General features: G+C 46.7%; 1 protein-coding gene across 8 annotated transcripts in view; it reads right to left on the bottom strand.

The window, feature by feature from the left end:
- The window catches only part of FMNL3 (formin like 3), a 110,274-nt gene that overhangs the window by 6,060 nt on the left and 81,038 nt on the right, over positions 1–23,176 (bottom strand). For 4 of the 8 annotated variants that reach the window (XM_081900713.1, XM_081900719.1, XM_081900717.1 and 1 more), the window contains 15 exons: positions 21,182–21,292; positions 17,612–17,761; positions 16,415–16,516; positions 14,139–14,400; positions 13,972–14,040; positions 13,173–13,297; positions 11,850–12,052; positions 11,215–11,449; positions 8,562–8,630; positions 8,079–8,159; positions 6,926–7,055; positions 6,004–6,164; positions 4,596–4,697; positions 1,321–1,410; positions 322–445 (listed from right to left, as the gene is read on the bottom strand). In XM_081900713.1, coding sequence (XP_081756839.1) covers positions 322–445; positions 1,321–1,410; positions 4,596–4,697; positions 6,004–6,164; positions 6,926–7,055; positions 8,079–8,159; positions 8,562–8,630; positions 11,215–11,449; positions 11,850–12,052; positions 13,173–13,297; positions 13,972–14,040; positions 14,139–14,400; positions 16,415–16,516; positions 17,612–17,761; positions 21,182–21,292 — 2,014 coding nt within the window. The remainder of the gene's footprint in view (positions 1–321; positions 446–1,320; positions 1,411–4,595; positions 4,698–6,003; positions 6,165–6,925; positions 7,056–8,078; positions 8,160–8,561; positions 8,631–11,214; positions 11,450–11,849; positions 12,053–13,172; positions 13,298–13,971; positions 14,041–14,138; positions 14,401–16,414; positions 16,517–17,611; positions 17,762–21,181; positions 21,293–23,176) is intronic. The other 4 variants (XR_014165701.1, XM_081900715.1, XM_081900718.1 and 1 more) reach the window with 2 other exon arrangements.

Genomic DNA, 23,176 nt, shown 5'->3' with positions numbered 1-23,176 from the left:
CCCATTTTGCTTTATTCTTGGAGGGGATAGGCTGGAAAAGGAAAAGCATTTGGGAAAGAAATAAAACATTGCTCCTTAACGAGACTTCCGTTCACAAATACATCATGGTATAGGTAAATAAAAAGGAGGAGGGGTGAAAGGGGGCATTATAGAGGCCCAGAGATACAGTGTAGGGTGAGGCCCTTCACTCTGAGGGCACAAGCAGTGCCTAAAAAGCCTTCTTTTCTTCACCCACACAAAGGCACAACAGTCACTGGTGGGGGAAAAAATGAGCACAGCAAAGGAAGTGGACGTTCCCCTGCCTCAGGGTGGGTTGCTTACCGGTGATAATGTCCTCAATGGTCCCGTCTTTGCCTTCATAAACAGGCCGGTGGTCCTTGGCCTGGCGCCGCCTCAGCTCCGCAATCAACTCTTGCTGCTGCCACTTGTTGCGCTGCAAAGGCAACTGCGGGCAGGTCAGGAATTAGAAGGAAAAACAGCCCCAGCTCAGCCGCCACACCATGTCCACGAACCTGACTGGCGCTTCTACCTGACTGACAGGTGCAGCCACTTTGAAAACGTGTGTGTGCGCGCGCCTCTCTCTCTTTCAGGGATTAAAAGGGGCCCAGAGACACAGCAAGGGCCATGCGTGGACTTTCTCGTGAGACGTTTCACTAGCAAGGAAAGGTTTCCGTCTGCCACTGGACCCAGCAGGCCGAGGCTCTGTGCTGTGAGCAGAATGGCACACAGGAGAGCAGGCCAGCTTAAAAAAGAAAATGTTCCTCACGGTTTCTCTCCAAGTATCACACTACCGGAAAGTGAGCACCAATTTAATGAGGAGCTGGCTTCACAAAGCCCGGAAGGAGGGTCCTTCTCGGTAACGCCGTGTGAACTGCACTAGCCGGTGCTATTCATATTTATTGACGAAGCACCGAATCAGAACTTGGGAAGTTGCCTTTCGCCAAGTCAGGTCATTGTTCCATCTCACTCAGTATTACTTACACTTACACTGGCAACAGCAGCTTTCTGGGGGGCAGTTTCTGGCCCTACCTGAACACTGTGCCAGGTGCATATTTCCATTCTCTCTTGGGACATAACCTGGGAGGGGGTGGGACTGCATCAATAAAAGCTGCTCTTCTACAAATCTGCCTTTGGAGCAGCAGGAGATATGAAGGACTGAAAGGCATCACAACGCAAGTTGACAAGAAGCTAATAACAGTATGTCCGTCCCCACCATGCAAACGGCAGGAGGGGCTTCCTTTGACCCGCCCTCCCTCCCTCCCTCCCTTTCCAGAACACATCCCTTCTGGTCTCCTGGCTCCCTGCACCATCACCCTCTACCTTCTCCAGCCTCTTGGCTTCCTGGGCCAGCGCCTGCTCTCTTTGGGCCTGTTCCTGCTTCTTACGCATCTCGTTGTCTTGCTCTGCATCCTGGAAGAGAAGACGGAAGCAGGGAGAAAAGTTAGAAGACAGTCCAACCAGTAGCCAGGCAGCACCTAGCTGGCGATATATGGAGATGGAGTTCCACTGAGTCAGGCCGTTGGCCAACAGCCTGCTGGGAGAGATTTGCCTGGCACTTGGATCTGTGCTGAGCTGGATACCACCATTCGAGTCAGTATCAATTCCACAAATAATTAAATGGGCCCATCTAGTCCAATATATCTTCCATTTGGCAAGACACAATTAAAGGTAAAGGGACTGCTGACAGTTAAGTCCAGTTGCGAACGACTCGGGGATTGCGGTGCTCATCTCGCTTTACAGGCCGGGGGAGCTGGCATTTGTCTACAGACAGTTTTTCTGGGTCATGTGGCCAGCATGACTAAGCTGCTTCTGGTGCAACAGAACACTGACACCAGAGCAGCGCATGGAAATGCCGTTTACCTTCCCACTGGAGTGGTACCTATTAATCTACTTGCACTTTTTGATGTGCTTTTGAACTGCTAGGTTGGCAGGAGCTGGGACTGAGCAATGGGAGCTCACCCCATCATGGGGATTCGAACCGCCGACCTTTTGACCAGCAAGCCCAAGGCTCAGTGGTTTAGACCACAGCGCCACCCGCGTCCCATATAACAAATTTTCTGCGGGCTCAGCTGCAGAAAATAACTCATGCCATTTCACGTGTGCTATGAAGCTCTAGTTTATTTACTTATATTTATTTGTATGGTTGTAAGTTGCTTTAAACTGTTTTTAATATTGTGTTTTAATGCTATAGCCCACCCTGGGACCTTAGATAGATAAGATATTCTTATTACCTGCCCTTCATCCTATCTATTCTCCACACTGGCTGGCAGCATCTCTCCAGACCAGGCTCTCAGACTCTCTTTCCATCCACCTGCTACCTGATGTTTTTAAACAGGAGGTGCCCGGGACTGGCTTGCAAAGCAGGTGCTCAACCAGAGGTAGATGGGCCTTCCCTCTCAAATGACTACCGTTCCTGGCCACATGGTGGGGCAGTAGACAAGAGCATTTAGTCCGGCCACAGGAAATCCAGGCTCAGCTGCACAACCCGCTGCCTGGTGGGTTGCCTTGCGTGGGAATCACAGCGCTGGAAAGGGACTCAATGGACCATACCCCCCCACCCACTGCCCTGAGACAGAACGTCCTATATCTAAAGGACCCCGCCCCCTTAACAAAACTTGCTCCAAGGTTCCCTTAAAAACCTCAAAAGAATAGCTCCCACGCTGGACCCAGAAGTTCCTGATAACAAGTGGCCTAAATCTATCTCCCGATAACCAACAGCTGCACCTTTTTGTTCTATTCTCAAGTGGAAAACTGGTCCCTTTCTGGGTGACTAGGTGGCCCACCTGGGTAACCCTCTGCCTCTTAACCCACCTCACAGGGTTGTTGTGAGTCCTACAGGCAGGACAGGAAAGAAATCTAAATAAATGGGCAGAAATGGGAATGAATTTTGGCAGGCTAGGGAGGGGATGCACACATGGACATGGTCTTCTGCCAAGAGCCGTGTGTGGATTGAATCCGTAACGATGTGGGTGAGCTAGGCACAGAATCCCTACAATTCACAGCTCTATCTAGGATGCTAAAACCACAAACCAAAGTTTTCCTAGTCCAAAGAACCAGGTCTCCCAGAGAGCCAATCTTCGGCCACTTCTTGCCACACGAGTCCAGGATAGTCCGGCACTCCCTCAGTCTGAGCATCTCATCACAGAAGGAAGCCATCCCTTTGCACCACTGGAATGTTTCCCTGCCTGCTCCCCATTCCTCCCAAATGCTGCACATGGCCAGCACTTGAACCCAGGACACAACAGCCTTCTCCAACAATGGGAACAGAGTGATGGCAGCAGAAAGGTGTGGCTGATGCATGTGATGGAGGTTCAAGGAAATGGATTGGCTTTGCTCAAGGGACCAAACCTTGGAGAGGTGCTTTGGAGGACTGGGATGTTAGCGAAGAGCAGATGGGCTATGGAGAATAAAGTCCTTGCTGGTGTGGAAGAGAAATGAAGGAGCATGCAGGAAGGGCGCTCTAAATCTCTTGCCCACTGGACACACCTAATCACAGGAAGGCAGGTAGGGCTACTTTCTGTTGGGAACAGTAACAGGCAGCACTTGGCGGTGGGGGACTGGCAAGTGGGCTCCCACTTCTACACCAGGGTAAGGCGTGAACTTGTGTGGCTTCTAAAGTGGCCTGGGTTCTCTCTTTTTTTTATATATAATGATTTTTATTGAGATTTATGAACACCAACCAACAAAAACATCAGGTCTTATTACATATATCCTACTTTATGCTCCATAGAGCCGTTGACTTCCGTCCTTCCCTTCCACAAGTTTTCCTATTCCAATCTATAATTCACAGTTTCATTAATTAAAAATTACACCGTGACATAAGATTTACTTCAATCCTGCCAACGTTTTCATATTTGTACAGTTCTCACTTATATAAACCATAAATTTACTCCTTTCTTTTTGGTACTTCGTCTCCTCCTGATTGCGAATTTTGTGTGTCAATTTGGCCATTTCAGCGTATTTGACCAGCTTTATCTGCCATTCTCTTACCGTCGGAATCTCCTGTAACTTCCACTTTGGGGCTATCAAAACTCTAGCTGCTGTTGTTGCATACAGGTATAATCTTTGGTCTGTCTTCTTAATATCTTCTCCAAAGCTAGCAAAAATTCTTCCGGCTTTTTGGGAAAACTATACTTAAATATCTTTTTTAACTCATTATAGACTGATTCCCAAAACTCTTTTATTTTATTACATGACCACTACATGTGGTAGAAGTCGCCATCCTTTTCCTTGCATTTCCAACAAGTTTTACTACTTGTCCTATACATTTTTGCCAATTTGGCCAATTTGGTGGGAGTGAGATACCAATGATAGACCATCTTCATAACATTCTCTTTTAAGGCAGAGCATGCGGTGAATTCCAGAGTTTAGCCCATGCATCATAGTCTATGTTATGTCCTAAATCAATAGCCCATTTTGTCATGGCCTCTTTTATGAATTCATCTTTCGTATTCCATTCTAATAAAAGATTGTACATGTTTTAAAGTGGTTTGAACTTACTTTCTATAATATCTGTTTGGAATTTCGATTTTTTTATCTTCAAATCCTAATTTTTTATCATCTTTAAGGCGACCTGGGTTCTCTAACACACATACCTTGTAGGATCGGATGAAGCGCGCAAAGACCGGGAAGAAAACGGACGGCGGTGTCGTCTTGGGGCTCTCGCCGAAATAGCGCACAACCATGTTGTAGGCCTCCTGCCAACAAGAAATCTGTGTGAATGGATGCTGACAATGGTCCCGGCCTTACGCTCAGTTTTACCATGGGAGGAGGATGCTGGCACAACACGTTTGGGGTCAGAATGAAAATCTATGCACAAAGAGACCTTTTGACACATGGCCTGCACGTACAGACCTGCTGGGTGTGATCCACTTTGCACATCAGACTGGCATATTCACACGATGAAACTGATTCTTTAAAAGGCACTCAAATCTGGTGTTCAGAGCACATACAAATTCTGCTGTACGGAATTTCATGGGGATTTTGTTTGGTCCACATTTTGTTTAAACAAACCAACTTCACTGTGGCTCAAAAAGGTGCCCAAATGTGTATTAAAATGTAAAAAAAAATCACATTTTAGTGTGAAATTGTGTAGAAAAATGTGTACTCTTAGGGTGATAACATATGTTCAAAACATAATGCAAACCTTTGTGTTTTTCTGTAAAATTGCCAATTGAACAAGGCTGGAAACAGACTGGTAATGGGATGGTACACCAGAGCATGTTGAATTTTTCAACTTCCAAAAATGAGGGGAGCTAAAAAGTTCTGACATGACTTGGGAATTCAAAGGATATTTTGTTTAAGTTAATAAAATGTAGTTTTGCTTGGTAAGTAAAATGTGCATAAAACTGCATAGAAATCTTTAAAAATCATTGCCAAGTATTTGCAATTATATTATATATTAATATTTATTATTATTGAGCATTCCCTGACTTATTCAGATGGCAACATTTAAAATTATTTGGTTTTCCGAAAGCAGCTTATGCGCTTCTTCATCAAATGTAGACTTCCCAAGCTACATGTTGTCCAACCACAAAAATAACAGCAGATTTGAATTGCTCACACCCAAAAGCATACTTTTAATGCCCCTCAGTGAATAAATTTGCAAAAATTAAGTTTCACCCCATAAAATGTCCTATGTGATGCACCCATGCCTACTCTGAAGGGAGTTTTGCATGTAACTAACAAAATAGGAACTGCTTACATAACACACAAGCACAATTGCACCCTGGATCCCATTGCAAAAATCTGACACCAAGCAAGCACAGATTAGTCAAATTAGTACTACATCTGCAAATGTACAGAGCCAGGCAGGTGGCAGGATTTCCATACATGAATCTGGCATGCAGCTAGACAGACACAGTGTTGAACTATATGCCAGACCGGTGCTTTTTAACATGCCACACAGCGCATACAAGGATTTGCGCTCCAAATCCTGCGCACAATTTAAGGAGCCTTCTCTTGCTCACCCCCGAGCTGCGTGCCTGCTCCTTCTCCACTCACCTCCGCAGTCTTCGCGTCTTTCTGTAGCCGGTCCAGCTTGCCCTCATTGGCGTTCAGGAAGCTGCGCAGGATGCTATGGTCACGCAGGCTGCACTCCCGCCGGATCAGCTCCATCCCACGCCCCAGCTCCTTTACATCCAGCAGCACGTTCTCCAGGGATACTGTGGTGGGACAGAAACCACTGGGTCAGCCCGGGAACCAGCTCAGATTGGGGAGCGTCAGTTTCACGGCTCACAAAAGGCTAGAAGAGATGCACAGGCCTCAAGAGGGAGGCAGGCAGACTCTAAGGTCAGGGATGGGGGGCCTGTGGCCCTCCAGATGTTGATGAACCATAACTCCCTCATCCTTGCCCTGTGGCGAAGCTGGGGAACTGCAAAACAGACCTGCTGTAAGCATCAGTCAGGGCTTATCCACACTTAACTTTTGCCCTGCTCTTTCCAGGCATTGGTCCCTACTTTAAAGCTCTGTGTCCACCTCAGAGCTTTCTCTGTGATAACCCACTCTTTAAACCAGGCATAGGCAAACTTGGCCCTCCAGATGTTTTGGGACTACAACTCCCATTGTCCCTAGCTAACCAGACCAGTGGTCAGGGATGATGGGAATTGTAGTCTCAAAACATCTGGAGGGCCGAGTTTTCCCATGCCTGCTTTAAACAAATGACAGTTTGGGCTTTCTGATTGAGCTTTGAAGACCGGGTTTTCATGGGGAAAGCTCTGGGGCAAAAAAATAGGGCGCTCAGCTTTAAAGTGCAGCCTGTGCCAGGAAAGTTAAGTGTGGATAAGCACTCAATGTACATGCACTTTAAACATCCAACTTTCATGATGTCTGAAAGCGAGCGAGACAGAAGTAGCTACAGAGGGGACACTTCTGTGAGGTCTTGGCGCTGCCCCTTGGACAGGCTGGTGGTTGGAAGGGTCCCTACCTGCAGCTGCTTTCTCCACGAAGTGCAGTTCCTGCCAGAAGGTGCTCAGCTCGGGGTATTTCTCCTTCACCATCATGGCAATGAAGTGCAAGAGGGTCAGCTTCCGGTCTGTCGACTTGGTGTCCAGCAGCTTTTGGGGTAGAGGTGGGGAAGAACAGAATGTCAAGGCACTGCTACAGCCATCTGCACAAGCGGTGCAAATTCGCATGCGGGCTGGAGGCATAGGGGCGCATGGAAGCAGATAATCAAATCTGCACAGTGTGCATTAATTGAAACACGGGAGGTGCTCACAAGGGGCGGGGAGAGCAAATGCGTGGACGCATGAAATCAAGCAAGAAACACACAGGTTTGTATGCAGGGCTGAGCAATTCTGCAAATTGGCATCCGTGCATGGTTTGGTCCGTGCATGTAGCGTATTTTTCGTCCTATAGGGCGCACCGGCCCATAGGACACACCTCGTTTTTTGGGGGGGGGGAAATGAATTAAAAAAAATATTCCCCCCCCAGCTGCTGCTGCTACCCCAAGGCTTGCGCACACCTGCCCGAAGCATGGGGCACCCTCTGGAGGGCTCCCCGTGCTTCGGGTGGCAGGCTGCCGCCCCAAGCCTCGCATGCCCGGCGGGACCTCCCGCCGGGCTTGCAAGGCTTGTGGACACTCGCCGGGGCTGCAGACTGCTGCCCGCAAGCCTTGTGAGCCTGCAAGAACTCCCACCGGGCTTGCAAGGCTTGTGGATAGCTTCCTGAAGCCTGGAGAGCGAGAGGGGTCGGTGCGCACCGATGCCTCTTGCTCTCCAGGCTTCAGCAAAAGCCTGCATTCGCCCCACAGGACGCACACACATTTCCCCTTCATTTTTGGAGGGGAAAAAGTGCGTCCTATGGGGCGAAAAATACGGTAACCGTGTGTCTGAGCGGAAGCATATACAGAAAACTCTGTGAAAGTTGCCGTGCTGTAGGGCAAGATAGGAATTTAAAAATACGCGCTTGGGAATCTTGCAAGGTGGCACAAACAAACAGCTGCCGCCTGAACGGAATGGCTATGTGGTGTAGCATGCGGGAACGGACACCGTCTTCCTCCTAGGCACATTATCTGAGCACAGGGGTAGGGATGGATACCTTTGCATAAGCTTATGTTCCCCCTTTAGCCCCCTCCTTACCAGATCAAGACTCTGCAGCTTAAAACCATAAACCGAACCACGTTTGCTGCTGTTCATGTAGTTGCCGAGGGCAAGGATGATCTGGGAGGGAGAAAACAGGCGTGTCACATAGATGCTTGACATGTCTGATATTTAAGTCATACAAGGGAGTCCCCAGCCAAAATAGCCCGGGCCACCTGTGCTTAATTTCGCTGCTTTCATGGAGGCTATGACATTTAACCTGGAAGTGTAGGAAAATGCACTATGCTCAGAGGCACTATTTGAACCCTTACTTTGCTTCCTGGCAAGTTACAGAAAGAGTTGGAAGGAAGATCAAATAGCCCAACATGTTTTTATGCAGGAAATCCTCTGCTACAGCACCATCCCTGATACACCATCCCTGCCCTCTAGCCTCAAAATACTCTGCAAGCTAAACAGAAATAGTTGCCCCCATCACATATTTGCTGTTTCTCTTGTAAGTACTTCCACATCAGCAGGACCCACCTCCAACATGCGTTTGAGCTTCTGTGAAGACTTGACAGATGCAGAGGCAGCAATGATTGCACTCAGTTGCTGTAGGAGGGCAAAAATAAAAAAGGACAAAAACTATTATTATTGGTTTTGCTGCACCTCATCACTTTGTCAGTGTAAAATCATGGAATTGTAGGGTTGGGGTCGAAAGGGTCATCTGGTCCACTCTCTCCTGCAACAGAAGTTGAATAGAAGTTCCTTTCACACAGGGCGCTCTCAGACGGTTGCTGTTTTGAGGTGGGATGCAATGATATACTGTCAAATTCATCTTGGCAATGAAAATGCAACAAACCTCCTTCCTCATCTAAATTTGACCTTTTTGTGATAAGGGAAAGGGACAATGCACTGGGAAGTGTTGGGGAACACTTACTTGGCGCAACGTCATCTAACCTCCCTGCAAACCAACTCAGAATGAATGCTCATTTGGTAGCCAACTCCATCTAATCTCCCCTCAAACTCTGCACAAACAAGTCTGGGATCAATGCTCAATAGAAACAACATCAGTCTGGAAAGTGAGGGGGAGGGCGAGGAAATCTTGATAAACTGTCCTCCCTGACTTTCACAGGTTTACTGTGCTTTTGCAAGCAGAGCCTGTGCATGTACTTCTTGTATGCACATGGGTTCTGTTTGCAAATAAAGACTTCGGAGCTGGGTGCAAAAACATGGTCCTCTCTCTCTCTCTCTCTCTCTCTCTCTCTCTCTCTCTCTCTCTCTCTCTCTCTCTCTCTCTCTCTCTCTCTCTCTCTCTCTATGTTTGCTGTATATCTCTACTTGACTGCCTGGAAAGGACTGAAGGAAATGAAAAACGGTTCTGCTGCCAAGCCTGCAATCAAGTAATTATTATAGGCTAATGAAAAACCTGAAAGAAAGACAGACGAAGGATAAATAGTTGTTTTGTTGTATTTTATCACTAGCAACATCAACATTTCTTGTTAGTTGTCTTGGGTGCTTTAGTCAGCAAAGTGGGGCGTAAAACCAAGTAATTATTATTATTATTATTATTATTATTATTATTATTATTATTATTTATACCCCGCCCATCTGGTTGGGTTTCCCCAGCCACTCTGGGCGGCTTCCAATAAAACACTAAAATACAATCACCTATTAAACATTAAAAGCTTCCCTAAACAGGGCTGCCTTCAGATGTCTTCTAAAAGTTTGGTAGTTATTTTTCTCTTTGACATCTGGTGGGAGGGCGTTCCACAGGGCGGGTGCCACTACCGAGAAGGCCCTCTGCCTGGTTCCCTGTAACTTGGCTTCTCGCAGCGAGGGAACCTCCAGAAGGCCCTCGGTGCTGGACCTCAGTCCTCTGGACCAAGTAAGAAGCAAAAGAAGGGAAAGCGAAAAACTGTGAGCGTAGAAACATAAAAGCCCACAGTCTGTTCTTACAGGGGTCAACCAGATGTGTCTTGCTCATATGCAGAACCTATGAACACCACATGAGAGCTTGTGCCAGCATGGAGAGGATAGGGCTTAGCATGTATGAATCAAGACAAGAGAAGGTGTCATAAACCACAATGGTGGCAGGTAACAAAAATGGGTCAAGAGCATTCAGGGAGGCTTGTGAGCCAGACCATACAGCTCACCCATGCCTATCCCTACGAGCAACAGATCTCCATGGTTATTTCCTAACGATTATCAAAATTGAGGATAGTGGGAGCTGAATCTGAGACCTTGCACATGCAAAACAAGTGACCTACTAAAGAACTGCCTGTGCCTCCCTGTCCCTTGACGTTGCTGGGCAGCACCACAAGCAGAGCCATGCTGTTTGGCAAACACCCTTTGCTGCAGTGGCACAGCCAGGTGGCAAAGAATGTGAAATATGTCAACTACCCTCCGACGAGACTGCTAGGTAATCTGAAGGTTATGCAATGATGCAATGGGTGTTTGCACTTGCTAGCAAAATATTCACCACCTGATTTCAAAGAATGTGTAGGTTTAATTGTTTTCAAGGGCAGCAGAAGTGTGTGTGTGTGTGTGTGTGTGTGTGTGTGTGTGTGTGTTTAATAAAGCTTTTGATCACCAATATATGTCTATCACAATATGGCACGTCTAGCCTCTTGGAGAAACTTAAAGCAGGAAGATCAGCCTGGAACTCCTACTGTCCACATACTTTAATTATGGAGAAACTTAAAGCAGGAAGATCAACCCGGAACTCCTACTGTCCAAACCTCTGCATATCCCAGCAGAATCAATGTGGCTTTCTCCCAAGTAAGTATGCTTGGGACTGCAAACTTTCCAGTGAAGGAATGGGTTCCCAAAATCTAAAATCTGACTGTGCAGTCAGTCTGAAACGGGCCCCAAAATCCTCGTGCTAATGCACCCTTAGAAAAGGAAAAACGAGGATTTTGGGGCCCGTTTCAGACTGACTGCACAGTCAGATTTTAGATTTTGGGAACCCATTCCTTCACCAGCTGCATAAACAGCTAGAACTACTCTCTTGGTTTCTCCCTTTTTAGATATATGGAAAGGTAAAAGGGCACAAAGGTGACCAGACCATGACAGGGAACTTCATTCCCAGACGCCCCTCCTCTAGCTTCATAAATTAACCCTTCCTTTCCAAAAGCTGAGGACAGAGCCCAAAGAGTTTGGGCTCGCACAGACAGAAGGGAGGCAAGTCTCGTACCGGCATGAGCATCTGGATGTTCTCACTGAAGTTGCCCAGGAAGGCCATGATGGCCATGCGCTGCGTCAGGCGCTCCACCTTGCTGAAGTGCAGCATAAAGCGGTCCTCGTCCGACAGCTCCTCCAGCGGCTTCCGCTCCTTCTCATACTGGCGCAGCAGCTTGACCTCGTTCTCCGTCGGCAGGAAGCGCATGAGGCACTCGACAAAGTCCACCGGAAGCGTCTTCAGGTCAAACCTGGAAGAGCAGCAGGAGGAAAAACGGCCCTGTGTCAGAAGGCAGCGGAAAGGGGGGCTGCTAAAGGAACTGGGCTGGGAGTGGGGAAGCCCAATGGAGCCCGTGGAGTGATATGGCAAGAGTGTCAGGCTAGGGAACTGGAAGGCCAGGGTTCAACTCTTCACTTGGCTATGAAGTTCACTAGGTGAACTTTCTTGAGGTGGTCTCTCTCTCTCTCTCTCTCTCTCTCTCTCTCTCTCTCTCTCTCTCTCATAGGGTTGTTGCAGAATAAAATACGCCAAGGGACAGCCACTTTGATCTCCTCAGAGAAAAGGTGGAAAAGGTGGAAACATAATAAATAAATGTATTTCAGGGGTACTGTGGAAGGAAAAACTACACACACACAGAGAGAGATACCCACGTGTGAATGGCTTTGCAGATCTCCTCCGTGCTCCTCCCTGCTTTGCGCAAGGTGATGGCAAGGTTCTTGGCCCGGTTGGCTTCCAGCAGGGTGACCTTGTTGGCTGCTTTATGCGATGCCTTGTTCTTAGAGCAGAGGAGGTCAATGGCTGGGCCTTGGGCTTTGGTCTTAAAGAGCTCCTCAAACTTGTCTAGATCAAGGTCCTGGAAGAGGTAATTATGATACTAATGAAAATAATAATGACAACAACAATGACATACATTCTGATTTCAAGCTGCTCATAATTTGCCTTTTCACTACTGGAGGAATTTCAAAGCCGCTAACAGCATGTTATCAGATGCTTCAGTTTTGGGAGCCAGGGAGGGAACAGTGAATAGAGATCTTAACTTGGATTGGGGAGAACTAAGTTCAAATTCCTATTTAAGGATTGTTGTGAGTATAAAATGGCGGGGAGCCCAGTGAGCGTGTTGGAGGAATGGTGGGATATGTATGTGAAGAATCAGTACAAAGCAAAATGGAAGCCTGAAGTTGAAGAACTGGCTGGTTGGTTCCAATAATACATGAAATTCTCTCTCTCTTTCTCTCTCACAGAGAAAGTGAGAGAGTGAGCAATTTGGTCTTTGTTGCTTCTTTGGGGTTACCAGTCCCAAGAGGCCGAACTCCCCTATCAAAGGTCCCTTCCTTTGCTGCTCTCTTCTTTTCTGCCAATAGCACACTACACCTCCTGTCTCTATGACATCGTGTGTAGCTTCCCCCCATTCATCAGTTTCCCTGGCTCCTCCTTTCTTCACCTCCATTCATTCCTTCCCTCCCCCATTGTTCTCCTAGACTCCTGCTTTTCAGGCCCCCATAGCACTGCGCTCTTCTCCCTTATAGTACACGGGCACTGCTCATCTCAATCACTCCATAGAGCCACTTCCCTTGCCTTACTTCCCTCCCTCCCTCCTCTCCTCCTTTCCTGAAGCCTCATTCTCCACCAACCATTTTTTCACACTCATTATTCTTACGCTGTTCATAGCCTATTCTATAGTCTTCCTTCAAACTCCTTTCTTCTGGGCACACTCTCCCTTAGCTTCCCTATATCCTGGGGCCTCTTCTCAATTCTTGTGTGAGGCTCTGACGGCGGCCAAAGTGACAACTTTCCCTTCCCTCAAAGAGGCTTCACTACAAACTGTTCAGTTTCCCTCAGCGACTGAATGTTCTGTGCTGCTGCACTTGATAGGCTGATAAGGGTTTCACAAGTGCAGTAGATACAAATACAACGGATTAAAAGTTTTAAAGAATGGTGCACACCATTCAGACTGACTTCCCTCTTTCCCTCACCTCCAAGATCTTTTCATCATCCAGCTCACTGAAGACTGTGCCGCTGATCTGGTTGGGCTTCAAGGCTGTCCAGTTAAAGACCGGCAAGCGGAATTTCGTCTTGATGGGTTTCTTAATCCGGATTGCTTGGGGGCACAGAGGAGAGAAATAAGTATTATTTGTCCTCACAGGTGCAGAAGAGGTCAGGGCTCAGCTCAGCTCGGTCCCAATGGGCCACTAGGAGGAAGAGAATTGGGTTGGTTCTCCTGGCAAGTTTCTGTTCCCAGTTTTCGTTCACCTTCACGGACTTCTCTTAAGTCATGATCTGCTGACACACTTTCAAGCATACCGTGGTGCCTCGCAAGACGAAATTAATCCGTTCCGCGAGTCTCTTCATCTTGCAGTTTTTTCGTCTTGCGAAGCACAGCTATTAGCGGCTATTAACGGCTTAGCGGCTTTAAGAAAAAGGAAAAAAACTCGCAAGACGCAACGTCTTGCGAAGCAAGCCCATATGAAAATTCGTCTAGTGAAGCGACGCAAAAACCGAAAAACCCTTTCGTCTTGCACGTTTTTCGTTTTGCGAGGCATTCGTCTTGCAGGGCACCACTGTACCATAAAAGCTGGTTACATGGTTTGTTTGGCTGTTGTTCTTTTTAGAGAGAGAACAAAAGTTCACAGGAAGATGAACTCTGTACCCAGAACCATGTTCTGTGCTTTTACTCGTGAAATTACAGCACACATAGAGCAAGCACCCAGCGCCTTTCATTGCTGTCCCTCTTTCTGTCTTGCAGGTGGATGGGTGGGAGGAGACAAAACGTACCTGATAAGCCCATAGTGAGAATCACAGAGGGAGACGTCCCTGGAAGTGGTGGAGCTGGCGGACACTTATCTGTGAGAGAACAGGGGCGGAAAAAATATATGTAGCAACAGTCGCCCTCTGTGCAAAGGTGTGTGAGAAGATGGCAGGTTTCTTTCCTTTGGACTTACCTGGTAGCGGAGGAGGGGGTGGGGGGAGAGGCGGAGGAGGGGGCGGGGGTGGAGGGGCAGCCTCCATGGGAGGCAGGACCGGGAGGCGGAGGTCGTCCTCAGGGATGTCGCTGAAGTTGACCTCCGGCCCTGGAGGTGGCGGCAGCGGCAGGTGGTCTCCCCCTGCTGGGCGAGAGGTATAGTGGCGTCGGAAAGCCTCCTCCTTCTCCTTGATGATTCTGCGCAGGGTGTGGACCTGGTTGCTGGCACTTTCGTAGGTTTCCTGCCCCAGAAGAGACACATCAATAAGGCCTCCTCTTCCCACTCGCTGGAGGCCGTTCACAAGGCCAGATGCCTCTGGGTCTCAAAGGACCAAGGGACACATTATACGTTCAGCAGAATTAAGGGGCAGCGCTTAAACATGTGTGTGTGTGTGTACATATTTACACAAATTAACATTCTCCTCCACAGGGATAATTAACAGGCATGTAGAAGTTGTGGGGTGTAACATAAGCAGTCAAGTACAACACTTCCTGTTTGCCCAGAGTGGACACACAGGGGGGTGTTACTCCAGCCAGGAGGACTTCCTGTCACACCTGGTCGGGAGCTTCCTCCCCCTGCGTGTGACCAGGTAGGTGGGCGTGACTCTGGTGGGAGACCCCATAAAAGGGGGTGATCAGGGAGCCACCTTCCTCTTGATGCCACGCTCTTCTGATGACTTTTCTTGGACTGCACTGCTGGGTCTCTGCCAGTACCACATGGGTCCATCCTTACAAGGATGTAAGCCACGCTGTATCTGTAACTACAAGCTAAGGCCTGCCTTCAGGGATCCAACTGTGAACTGAATGTGAGTAAACTTCTTATTACTTTTAAAATAAGCTTCTTGTGTCTTTATTCTTTTTAGGAGGGATAAAAGGGGACTTACCAGGAACCAAACCCAATCTGAACAAAGCCAGATTGGATTGCTTAAGTAAAGAGATTCAAATGAATCTACCAACTAACTTCCTGCTATATATTGTGGAATGCACTCTGCTGTTGACTGACAAGTACGAGTTAGGAAGGATACTATTAAATCAATATATCCTCTCCTAGTATCTACAACATTCCCACAGAAGTTACATGGGTTTTGCCTATTTTTCACCACTGTTGATTTTAATAATCTTTTGAATGTTTTTAAATACAGTATCTGTTTTTAACTGTTTCCCCACCCCTCAATGGATAATTTTAATGTTTTATTTATTTTGCAAACTGCTTAGAGGTTTTCTTACAATCAAGTGGGATCTAAATTTTGTTTAAGATAAATAAATGGGACCAAAAAGGCTTGGCATGGAAATGGGGTCTAGACTAGCCTGACATATTTGTTTCCTTATGAGCATGTTATGTTTCCCCCTGGGGGGCAGGGCGAGCAGGAAGCAGGAAGGGAGGGGAGAAGATGCAAATATGCTGCCCTCCACCTGCAGCAAAATATGATCCAATAAAAAACTTTGCTTCTTAGTTCTGCTGATTGCACCAACTGCTCAGGGAACTGGGTCGATGCCAGCACTGCCCTGGACCCCTTAACAGAACAGTTGAGATTTATCTTCAGGAGAAGACCCCCATCCTCACACAAGGGAGGAATGGGGCCAAAGCATGGACAGTCCACAGAAACCCAGCCAGCCCCAAGCAAGGGAATAGGGACCATTTGCCAGCTGTCCTGAGTGTCACATTGCCACTTTGACCTGCGAACTAGAGCCCCATTAAGAACCCACATAAGATAAGACTTAAGAAAGGATTGTTAGGAAAAATGCCCAGGTCCCAAACCAACAAGCATACAAGAAAGAGCCTGGAAGGTAATGACTCAAGGAGGAGAGAATTGTGCCTCATCTCTACAGTGGAAAGACCCAAGGATGAACCCTGATGGGGCATATTATTGTAAATCAGGAGTCTGTCAAAGCTTCATTCTTCAGGGAACCTTTTCCACACAGACCTGCCAGGCAGGGAACATGGCATGTCCATTTGAGAAATCCTGTTCATGGGGAGCATGGCCTGCGCCCACTAGGCCTCACCGTCATCCTGAATATCGTGTCTGAATAGAAAGTGTTCCCTGGCATACAGCAGTGCTCCCCCTGTAGGTAGGAGGACTGGGAATGGTGAGCCAACTACCAAGGAAGCCTGTCCATCGTTACAGATCTTTTCACTGAGAAGCGTCTGAGGAAGCATCCCAGGGAGGTTAGAAAAACCAATGACTTAACCCAGATGATGGACGGACCCCCATCTTCTTCGGAAAGCCTCCGCATCGCTTTTTCCTGGCCACATACCTTGACAATCTCCAACTCCTTCTCCCGCTGTAGCAGCTGTTTCTCCAGCTCTGCCACCCGCATTATGTTTTCATTCTCCAGATCCAGAAGCTTTTCTGTCAACTGAGCGGAAGAAAATAGGGATCACCAACTTTCCTTTGGTCAAAAAAGACGGTTCGGTTCTCATTATCCTGCTCAGATAACCATATGTCCAAAATCTTGCGTGTGGAGCAGGCTCGTGAGGCTCTTGTTTTTAAACAAGTTGCTGGCCCTCATGGTTATAACAATGTTTTTGCAAATGTGCAGCAGTCGAGCCTGACTGAACCTTCCCTTCCCAATGCCAGCCGTGGGATCTTCTTCAGCACAATGTACAATTAGCCTATTGCCCCAAGATGGTGGTGATGGTTGCTGGCTTATGGAGCTTTTAAAAGGATATTAGACAAATGAATGGAAGGTACACTCATTTTCCTCTGTTTTAGTATTTTAACTTGTATATTTTAAAGTAGGTTTGTATTTTTTTCTTGATTTTCTTGTTTTATCTTTTTTCAAAGCTCACTGAGGGTTGTTGTTGTTGTTTTTACAACCAAGCTGCGTATAAATTTTACGAAATAAATTTAGCCATGAAAGCTAAATGGAACATCCATGTTTGGAAGAAGTATATTACTGAGTACCAAACGTTGGAGGGGTTAACCATGGTGGAGAGCAGTTGCCTTCAAGCCCTGCTTTGGGGCTTCCCAGAGGCATCTGATCAGTCAATGTTGGAAAAAGCGTTCTGGACTAAATGGAACCATCTATCAGGACTCTTCCCTAAATGGCCTTGGCCCTGTATACCTGAAGGAGTATCTCTATCCCCATCGTTCAGCCTGGACACTGAGGTCCAGCTCCAAGGGCCTTCTGGCGGTTCCCTCACTGTGGGAAACGAAGTTACAAGGAACCAGGCAGAGGGCCTTCTCAGTAGTGGCACCCACTCTGTGGAATGCCCTCCCATCAGGTGTCAAGGAGATGAGTAACTATATAACCTTTAGAAGACACCTGAAGGCAGCCCTGCATAGGGAAGTTTTTAATGTTTGATGTTTTCTTATGTTTTTATATTTTGCTGGAAGCTGCCCAGAGTGGCTGGGGAAACCCAATCAGATGGGTGGCATATAAATATTGTTGTTATTGTTGTTAATTCCTATGTTCTTCTGGTGATCTAATGGGGGGTATCTGTACACCTACATGTGATAAATGTTCTTCCAACTCCTCCACTTTCTCCAACGCTACGTTCTTGGTCTCGGCATCCTCCAGCAGCCCTCCGACATCAAATACGTTGTCCAGGTAAGCCTGGATCTGCACCTGCAACTTTTCGCTTTCCGTGTGTCTCGACTTCTGTGGAAAGAAACGAAAATGCAACACAAGAGGAAGAAAACTGCATGAAGCCAGCAAGCAAGGGGAAATTATCTTAAAGGGAACAAGCTTCCAGGTTGCTGCGTGATGGTACTGAGTCTCTCCCCAAAGCTACAACAGAACAGTGAGGACCATCTCATGATACATCCCCACAGGATGTTTTCCACGCTCCCAGTTCATCTGATAGTACATACCTGGAAGCACTGGAGGCAGCCCCAATGATAAAGTGAGTCTGATGTCAACCCTGGTATGTCAAAGTTGGTATGTGACGAAATGCCAAGATTAATTAGGCCTCTGGAGAGCACTTTGGCTTATGGAATCCTGGAAACTGCAGTTGGGAGATCCCTAGACCCCCTCCACAGAACTACAATTCCCAGAGATCCCTTGAAAGGAGGAACGATGAGTAAGTGAGATTAAGTCTGAGGGCCACTTATGCCCTTGGAAGTGTCTGGAACTAGCACAGGTCTGACTTACTTCACAGCCATGCCTTGCCATCACCTCAGAAGGGTGTTTCCATCCCTTCCTGCTAGATGGCTAGAACTCTTCCCTGAATGGCTCTTCAGTTCCCAAGTTCTTTAATGTGCCTCTGAAGAGGTCTGTCCTTTTGTACCACTAAGCTTCTCTATTCTGCCGTTTCGTTCCTGTTACTGAACTGGTGCCTGTTTCCCTTGAACGAGCAATGACCTTGGTTCTGAGAACAAGACTTGGTCTCCTAATGTCTGTTTTGGTTTTGATTCAGCTGAAACCAAGGCTAGAAACTGACATCAAACTGGGATTTCCACCCAGCCTTTACACCCAACTCCACTGTTCTGCATCCTGCCATTACCTTCAATAATCAGCTTTGTTGTCTATTTTCATGTGAGGGTGGCCAGTCTTTTCAATAACAAGGCATTTATTTGATGCTGGGGCTTGAGAAGTTTAATTCTTTTGGTATCCCCCCCCCCACTGCCTTGCAAAGGTTTTGCTTCCCATTCCATCAGTCACTTGCTAAGGAGTGCTTTTGCTGGAATTGACGACTATTCCACAGCAAAGTATATCACAGTCCTTAACTGGAAGGTTTAAACTAACAGTAGGGCCCTCTTTGGCTGATGAGATAGTTAACTGCATTGGCTGCCATCACAGCAGACATAAACAGACCACCAGACTGCAAACAAGTATCTTGGCAACTCAAACGCGAAGGGAAAGGAGGAGGAAGGCAAAAGTTAATGTTGGTTTTAGAGGAGCTGGAGACAACTTGAAAGAGGCATCACTCTCTTATTTTCTAGTCCCATCATTGTCTTTGGTCAAGTAGGTTCTGTAGGTTTTTGAAACAATTCAAACCCCAAAGAACCTGTTTACCAGAGACAATGGTGAGACATGTACACCTTACAAGCAGAAACCCATCCCTACACCCAAGCTGCCTCTCTGAAACGAGACCAGTCCATCTCCAACTGAAGTCATAGTGCTCAAATATAGCACAAGGAACCAAATGTGTGTTTTCCCTCAGGATGGGGAAATATTGTTTGTGAAGAGGGAAGTTTCTGTGGTTTTTTTAACAGATATTTTTTTCAGGAAATGTGAAGCAGGCATTTCATTTAAGGGTGCTTCCAGGTAGCGGCTTAATATTGAAAATGTTGTGATATTACAAATAGGTAACTGACAACTGTTCGGATTTTTAAAAAAATCTTATCAAATTTCCCCTGGATTTTCCTCATGAATGCATAAGGAGCAACAATCTCATAACAAACAGCCGTCTGGAAGTACCCTCAGTTCCAGGCGATCTTTATCTGCCTCTAATGAAGTGGGTTCTGGACCTCAAACATTTATGCCACTATAAATTTGATAGTCTTGAAGAGGTGCTACTGGACTCTTAATTGCTTTTGCTGCAACAGGCTAACAAGAGTAACCCTGTATTTTGGAGCAAAGGCTCCAAAAAATACTCTAAATGAAGGTTACTCTCCAATAAGAGTACGTTATGCTGCCTTTCTGTCAATCTGTCTCTCTCACACACAAACGTCCTGCCTGGACACAGTTCACCTCTAGTTGAAAACACCTCTACTAAAAGGATGAGCAGCTGTTTTTTCTTGTTGATCTTTGGTACTGATCACATTAGTTGTTGTATTTCAGCCTAGTTTGCATGTTAGTGCATAAATATTGTGCCAATAATCATAACTATAAGCCTAGAGGGCATTTTGTTCCCCTCAAAAGGTAACTTCTGTGCACCAGCAGAGAAAGATAATGAAGAAAAATCTGTGAACAAAACTGCAGTGTAACACACCCATGTTTTTCATGAGGGCCAGCACAGCGTGTGATTCAAACCTCAAAGCGATTTTGCTTCAAGGATTTGACACAACAACTTCTAGAAGGATCAACATTACTTCTAAATCACTATCAAAACTTGTCTAAGCTCAGGGAAAATGCAGGAATCTTGCTTGCATTAAGTGCCTATGCATTTAGGGGTCAAGTGTGAGTAGATGCCGCCTTCCTGTGATTTTCTCTATTAATTCCTCCCCTCCCATGTAGGTGTTCCTCACTGATGGATCTGAGCAAGCCATTCTGCCCAGACTCATATGGTCACAAGTTGTTCTGAGAAATTTCAACCATTAATTAGCTCTAACACCCTGGTAGAGTTTAACTTAAAATCAATGGACCTAAACAAAGATCAAGAGACCGTACATGAATATGGAAATTTAATGATTCATGTGTCAGATCACATGACTATTAAGCTCACAACCCCAGTCACGGAAAAATCTGGTAAGGAAAAATGCAACTGGTTGGTTCAACCATGAATGTTTATCTTTAAAGGGACAGGTTAGAACTAGATATCACCACTATAGAGACTCTGGTGTGCAGAGACTGCCGGAGGAATACTTTAAATTGAAACACCAATTACATCTCTTAATTGGCAGGAGGAACAAGTTATTCACTGAAAAACAATGAGAACTTTGAATCCAAGCAACAGTAGCTAACGATTACGGCATTAGTTTCTGGAGCCCTTGACAAGAGACCCTCCATGACTAACACCGTCCCATCTCAGACATGGTACGAATACTATTTAAAAGTATTCTGTGATGAGAGGGTGGGCTCTGTGGAGCCTCAGGAGTTTACTATAGAGGACCTCTCAGAATGGGCACCAGTCAAAACAGAAAAAGTTATTGCCCCAAATCTAGGAAGACCCAGGTCCTGACGCAATTCCACCAGAGTTACTTAAAGTAGGTGCCGCTTTGCAGATATCAAACTGAGCATGCAGGCGCCAAAAGGGCAGGAGCCAGCAGCACATGCAACTATAAAAGGTTCAGATCTAGCTGAACAACCCCATTACCCATCTTTGTCAGCCATTTGGCCTATGCTTGGAAAAAGTCTGACCGGGACTTGGTTCTATCAGCTGTACTTAGATTGGCTTGTGAAGAGACTGGGTGTTACCTGTAAGAACTCTTCCAGACCTAGTTTGGTGAACTCATATTGTAGGTGCACACGGAAGTTCATGTCCTCAACAGAGTGCACCACGATGTTGATGAACTGCATACAGGCCACCTGAAAAACACATTGAGAGAGGGCAGCTGGCATTATGACACACAACTTCAATTTGTCATTCCCCTGTGGTTTTGTCTAGAGTGCCAGGTCTTCCCCAACATGTTGTCCTCCAGATACTGCTGGACTAAAAAAAATACCCCATTATACTGGCTGTTGGCCATACTGGTTTGAGTCCTGATGGGAGTTGGGAGTCCAAGATCATCTGGAATACACCATGTTGCAGAAGATTGGTCTAGATCAGGGGTCTGCAACCTTTAAGACAAAAAGAGCCACTTGGACCCGTTTCCGAAGAAAAAAAAACCTGGGAGCCACAAAACTCATCATTATAAAAATAACATTTTTGTCACTTTTTTATTATTTCTTTGTTTGACCCCTCAGAATTACTCCTCCTCATAGAAATAAACGTTAAATTAACAAGTTACCTTTTTGTGTGTGTCTGTTCTTCACTCCCCTTCAAAACAGTGACCAGCGTACATGCCCCTTACAATGTAGCGGGCGGGCGGGAAGGTGACATTGAGACGGTGCGTGACTAACGCACGCCCCGCCCCCATGTGACATCACAGCCAGTACAACGCCCGCCACAGTGGGGAGTGTCGGGGCGCACAATGCACCTCCTCCCCTCGCTAGTATCCGCCCCGGAGCCGCGGCAAAGGTGTAAAAGAGCCACATGCGGCTCCGGAGCCGCGGGTTGCAGACCCCTGGTCTAGATGTTCCACCGATACAGGATCAAATGTTTAAAAAGCCTACATTCCAGGACACCACAGTTGGGGAATGCACCTGTGAAAAGTCCCACCATCAATCCATTTGCTGGGAAAGAGAAGGAATGAAGAGGCAAGAGCCAGACCTAGGTCTGCAATGGCATTGAGAGATAGATGGCAATAGGCAGAAGACCTTTAAAATACATGATGGCCCACTAGGTGGAAGCACTTGGGAAAGGCAGATGGGAACATAGGCTGCCAAGTTACTGTTTTGCACTGTAAACCAGGCAGCTTGCACTGTAAACTATAAACCATTTAGGAGTTGTTTTGTTGTTGATTAATAGGTATTAAATCAATCAATAAAAATATATTGACTGTGTGCAAGAGCGCTGCCACAGTCTTTGACACAGTACATAAATTGGATTGGGGGGGGCGGGAAAGAGTCCCTACCCCATAGCAGAGATAGGTACCCAGTAAGTTGGTGTCCATATGCAGACTCTACCAATCCAATCCACAGTGTAAAATGGGAATGCCTGCACAGATGGGGAAGGCCTCTGGGGTTGAGATCCCTGCACCTCAGCTACCATGATTTTTGGGAGGAGCTTTGCATAATTAAGAGGAGGGAGTTCAGCTCAGCGGCAGAAATTCACTTTTCATGCCGTGGGTTCGGTCTCCAGCATGTCCAGTTTTTTAAAAAAGGATCAGGAGTCAGGTGATGGAAAAGACCTCTGCCCAAAATTCTGGAGAGCGGCTGCCAGTTGGGGTGGACCAATAGTAAAGCATCTTCCTATGTTGCTTCCTAAAATTCAATTGGCTAGCATGCAGATGCAGTGTGCTTTAATACTGGGGTTTTGCAGCTCTATGTTGGAACATGGTAATTAGAAATATAGGGAACTGTGTTATGCAGGTGGCGATCATTTTAGGCAAGTCCAATTGGCATGTGATCGCTGACACATGGGTACTTTGGACCTGGAAGAGGGCAGATCTGGGGCATAAAGGGATATAATGGAGTGGGTCGCACTTATGTGTGCTCCGCCAATGTGCAGAGGGGCCAGGAATGGGACTCCTGTGCAAAATGCTTGCCGCCCATACTGCGTCAGAACATTGGTCCATGTTGATGCAAAATAAGAATGGATAAATATGAAGAAATCTGGAACGAATATTTAAGTGATAAGGCAGATAGTGG

Source organism: Podarcis melisellensis, assembly GCF_964234715.1.
Source record: "Podarcis melisellensis genome assembly, chromosome: 2".
Classification (NCBI taxonomy): domain Eukaryota; kingdom Metazoa; phylum Chordata; class Lepidosauria; order Squamata; family Lacertidae; genus Podarcis; species Podarcis melisellensis.
Note: the sequence above shows the minus strand (reverse complement) of the source record. Positions and strands in the feature narration are given on the sequence as shown.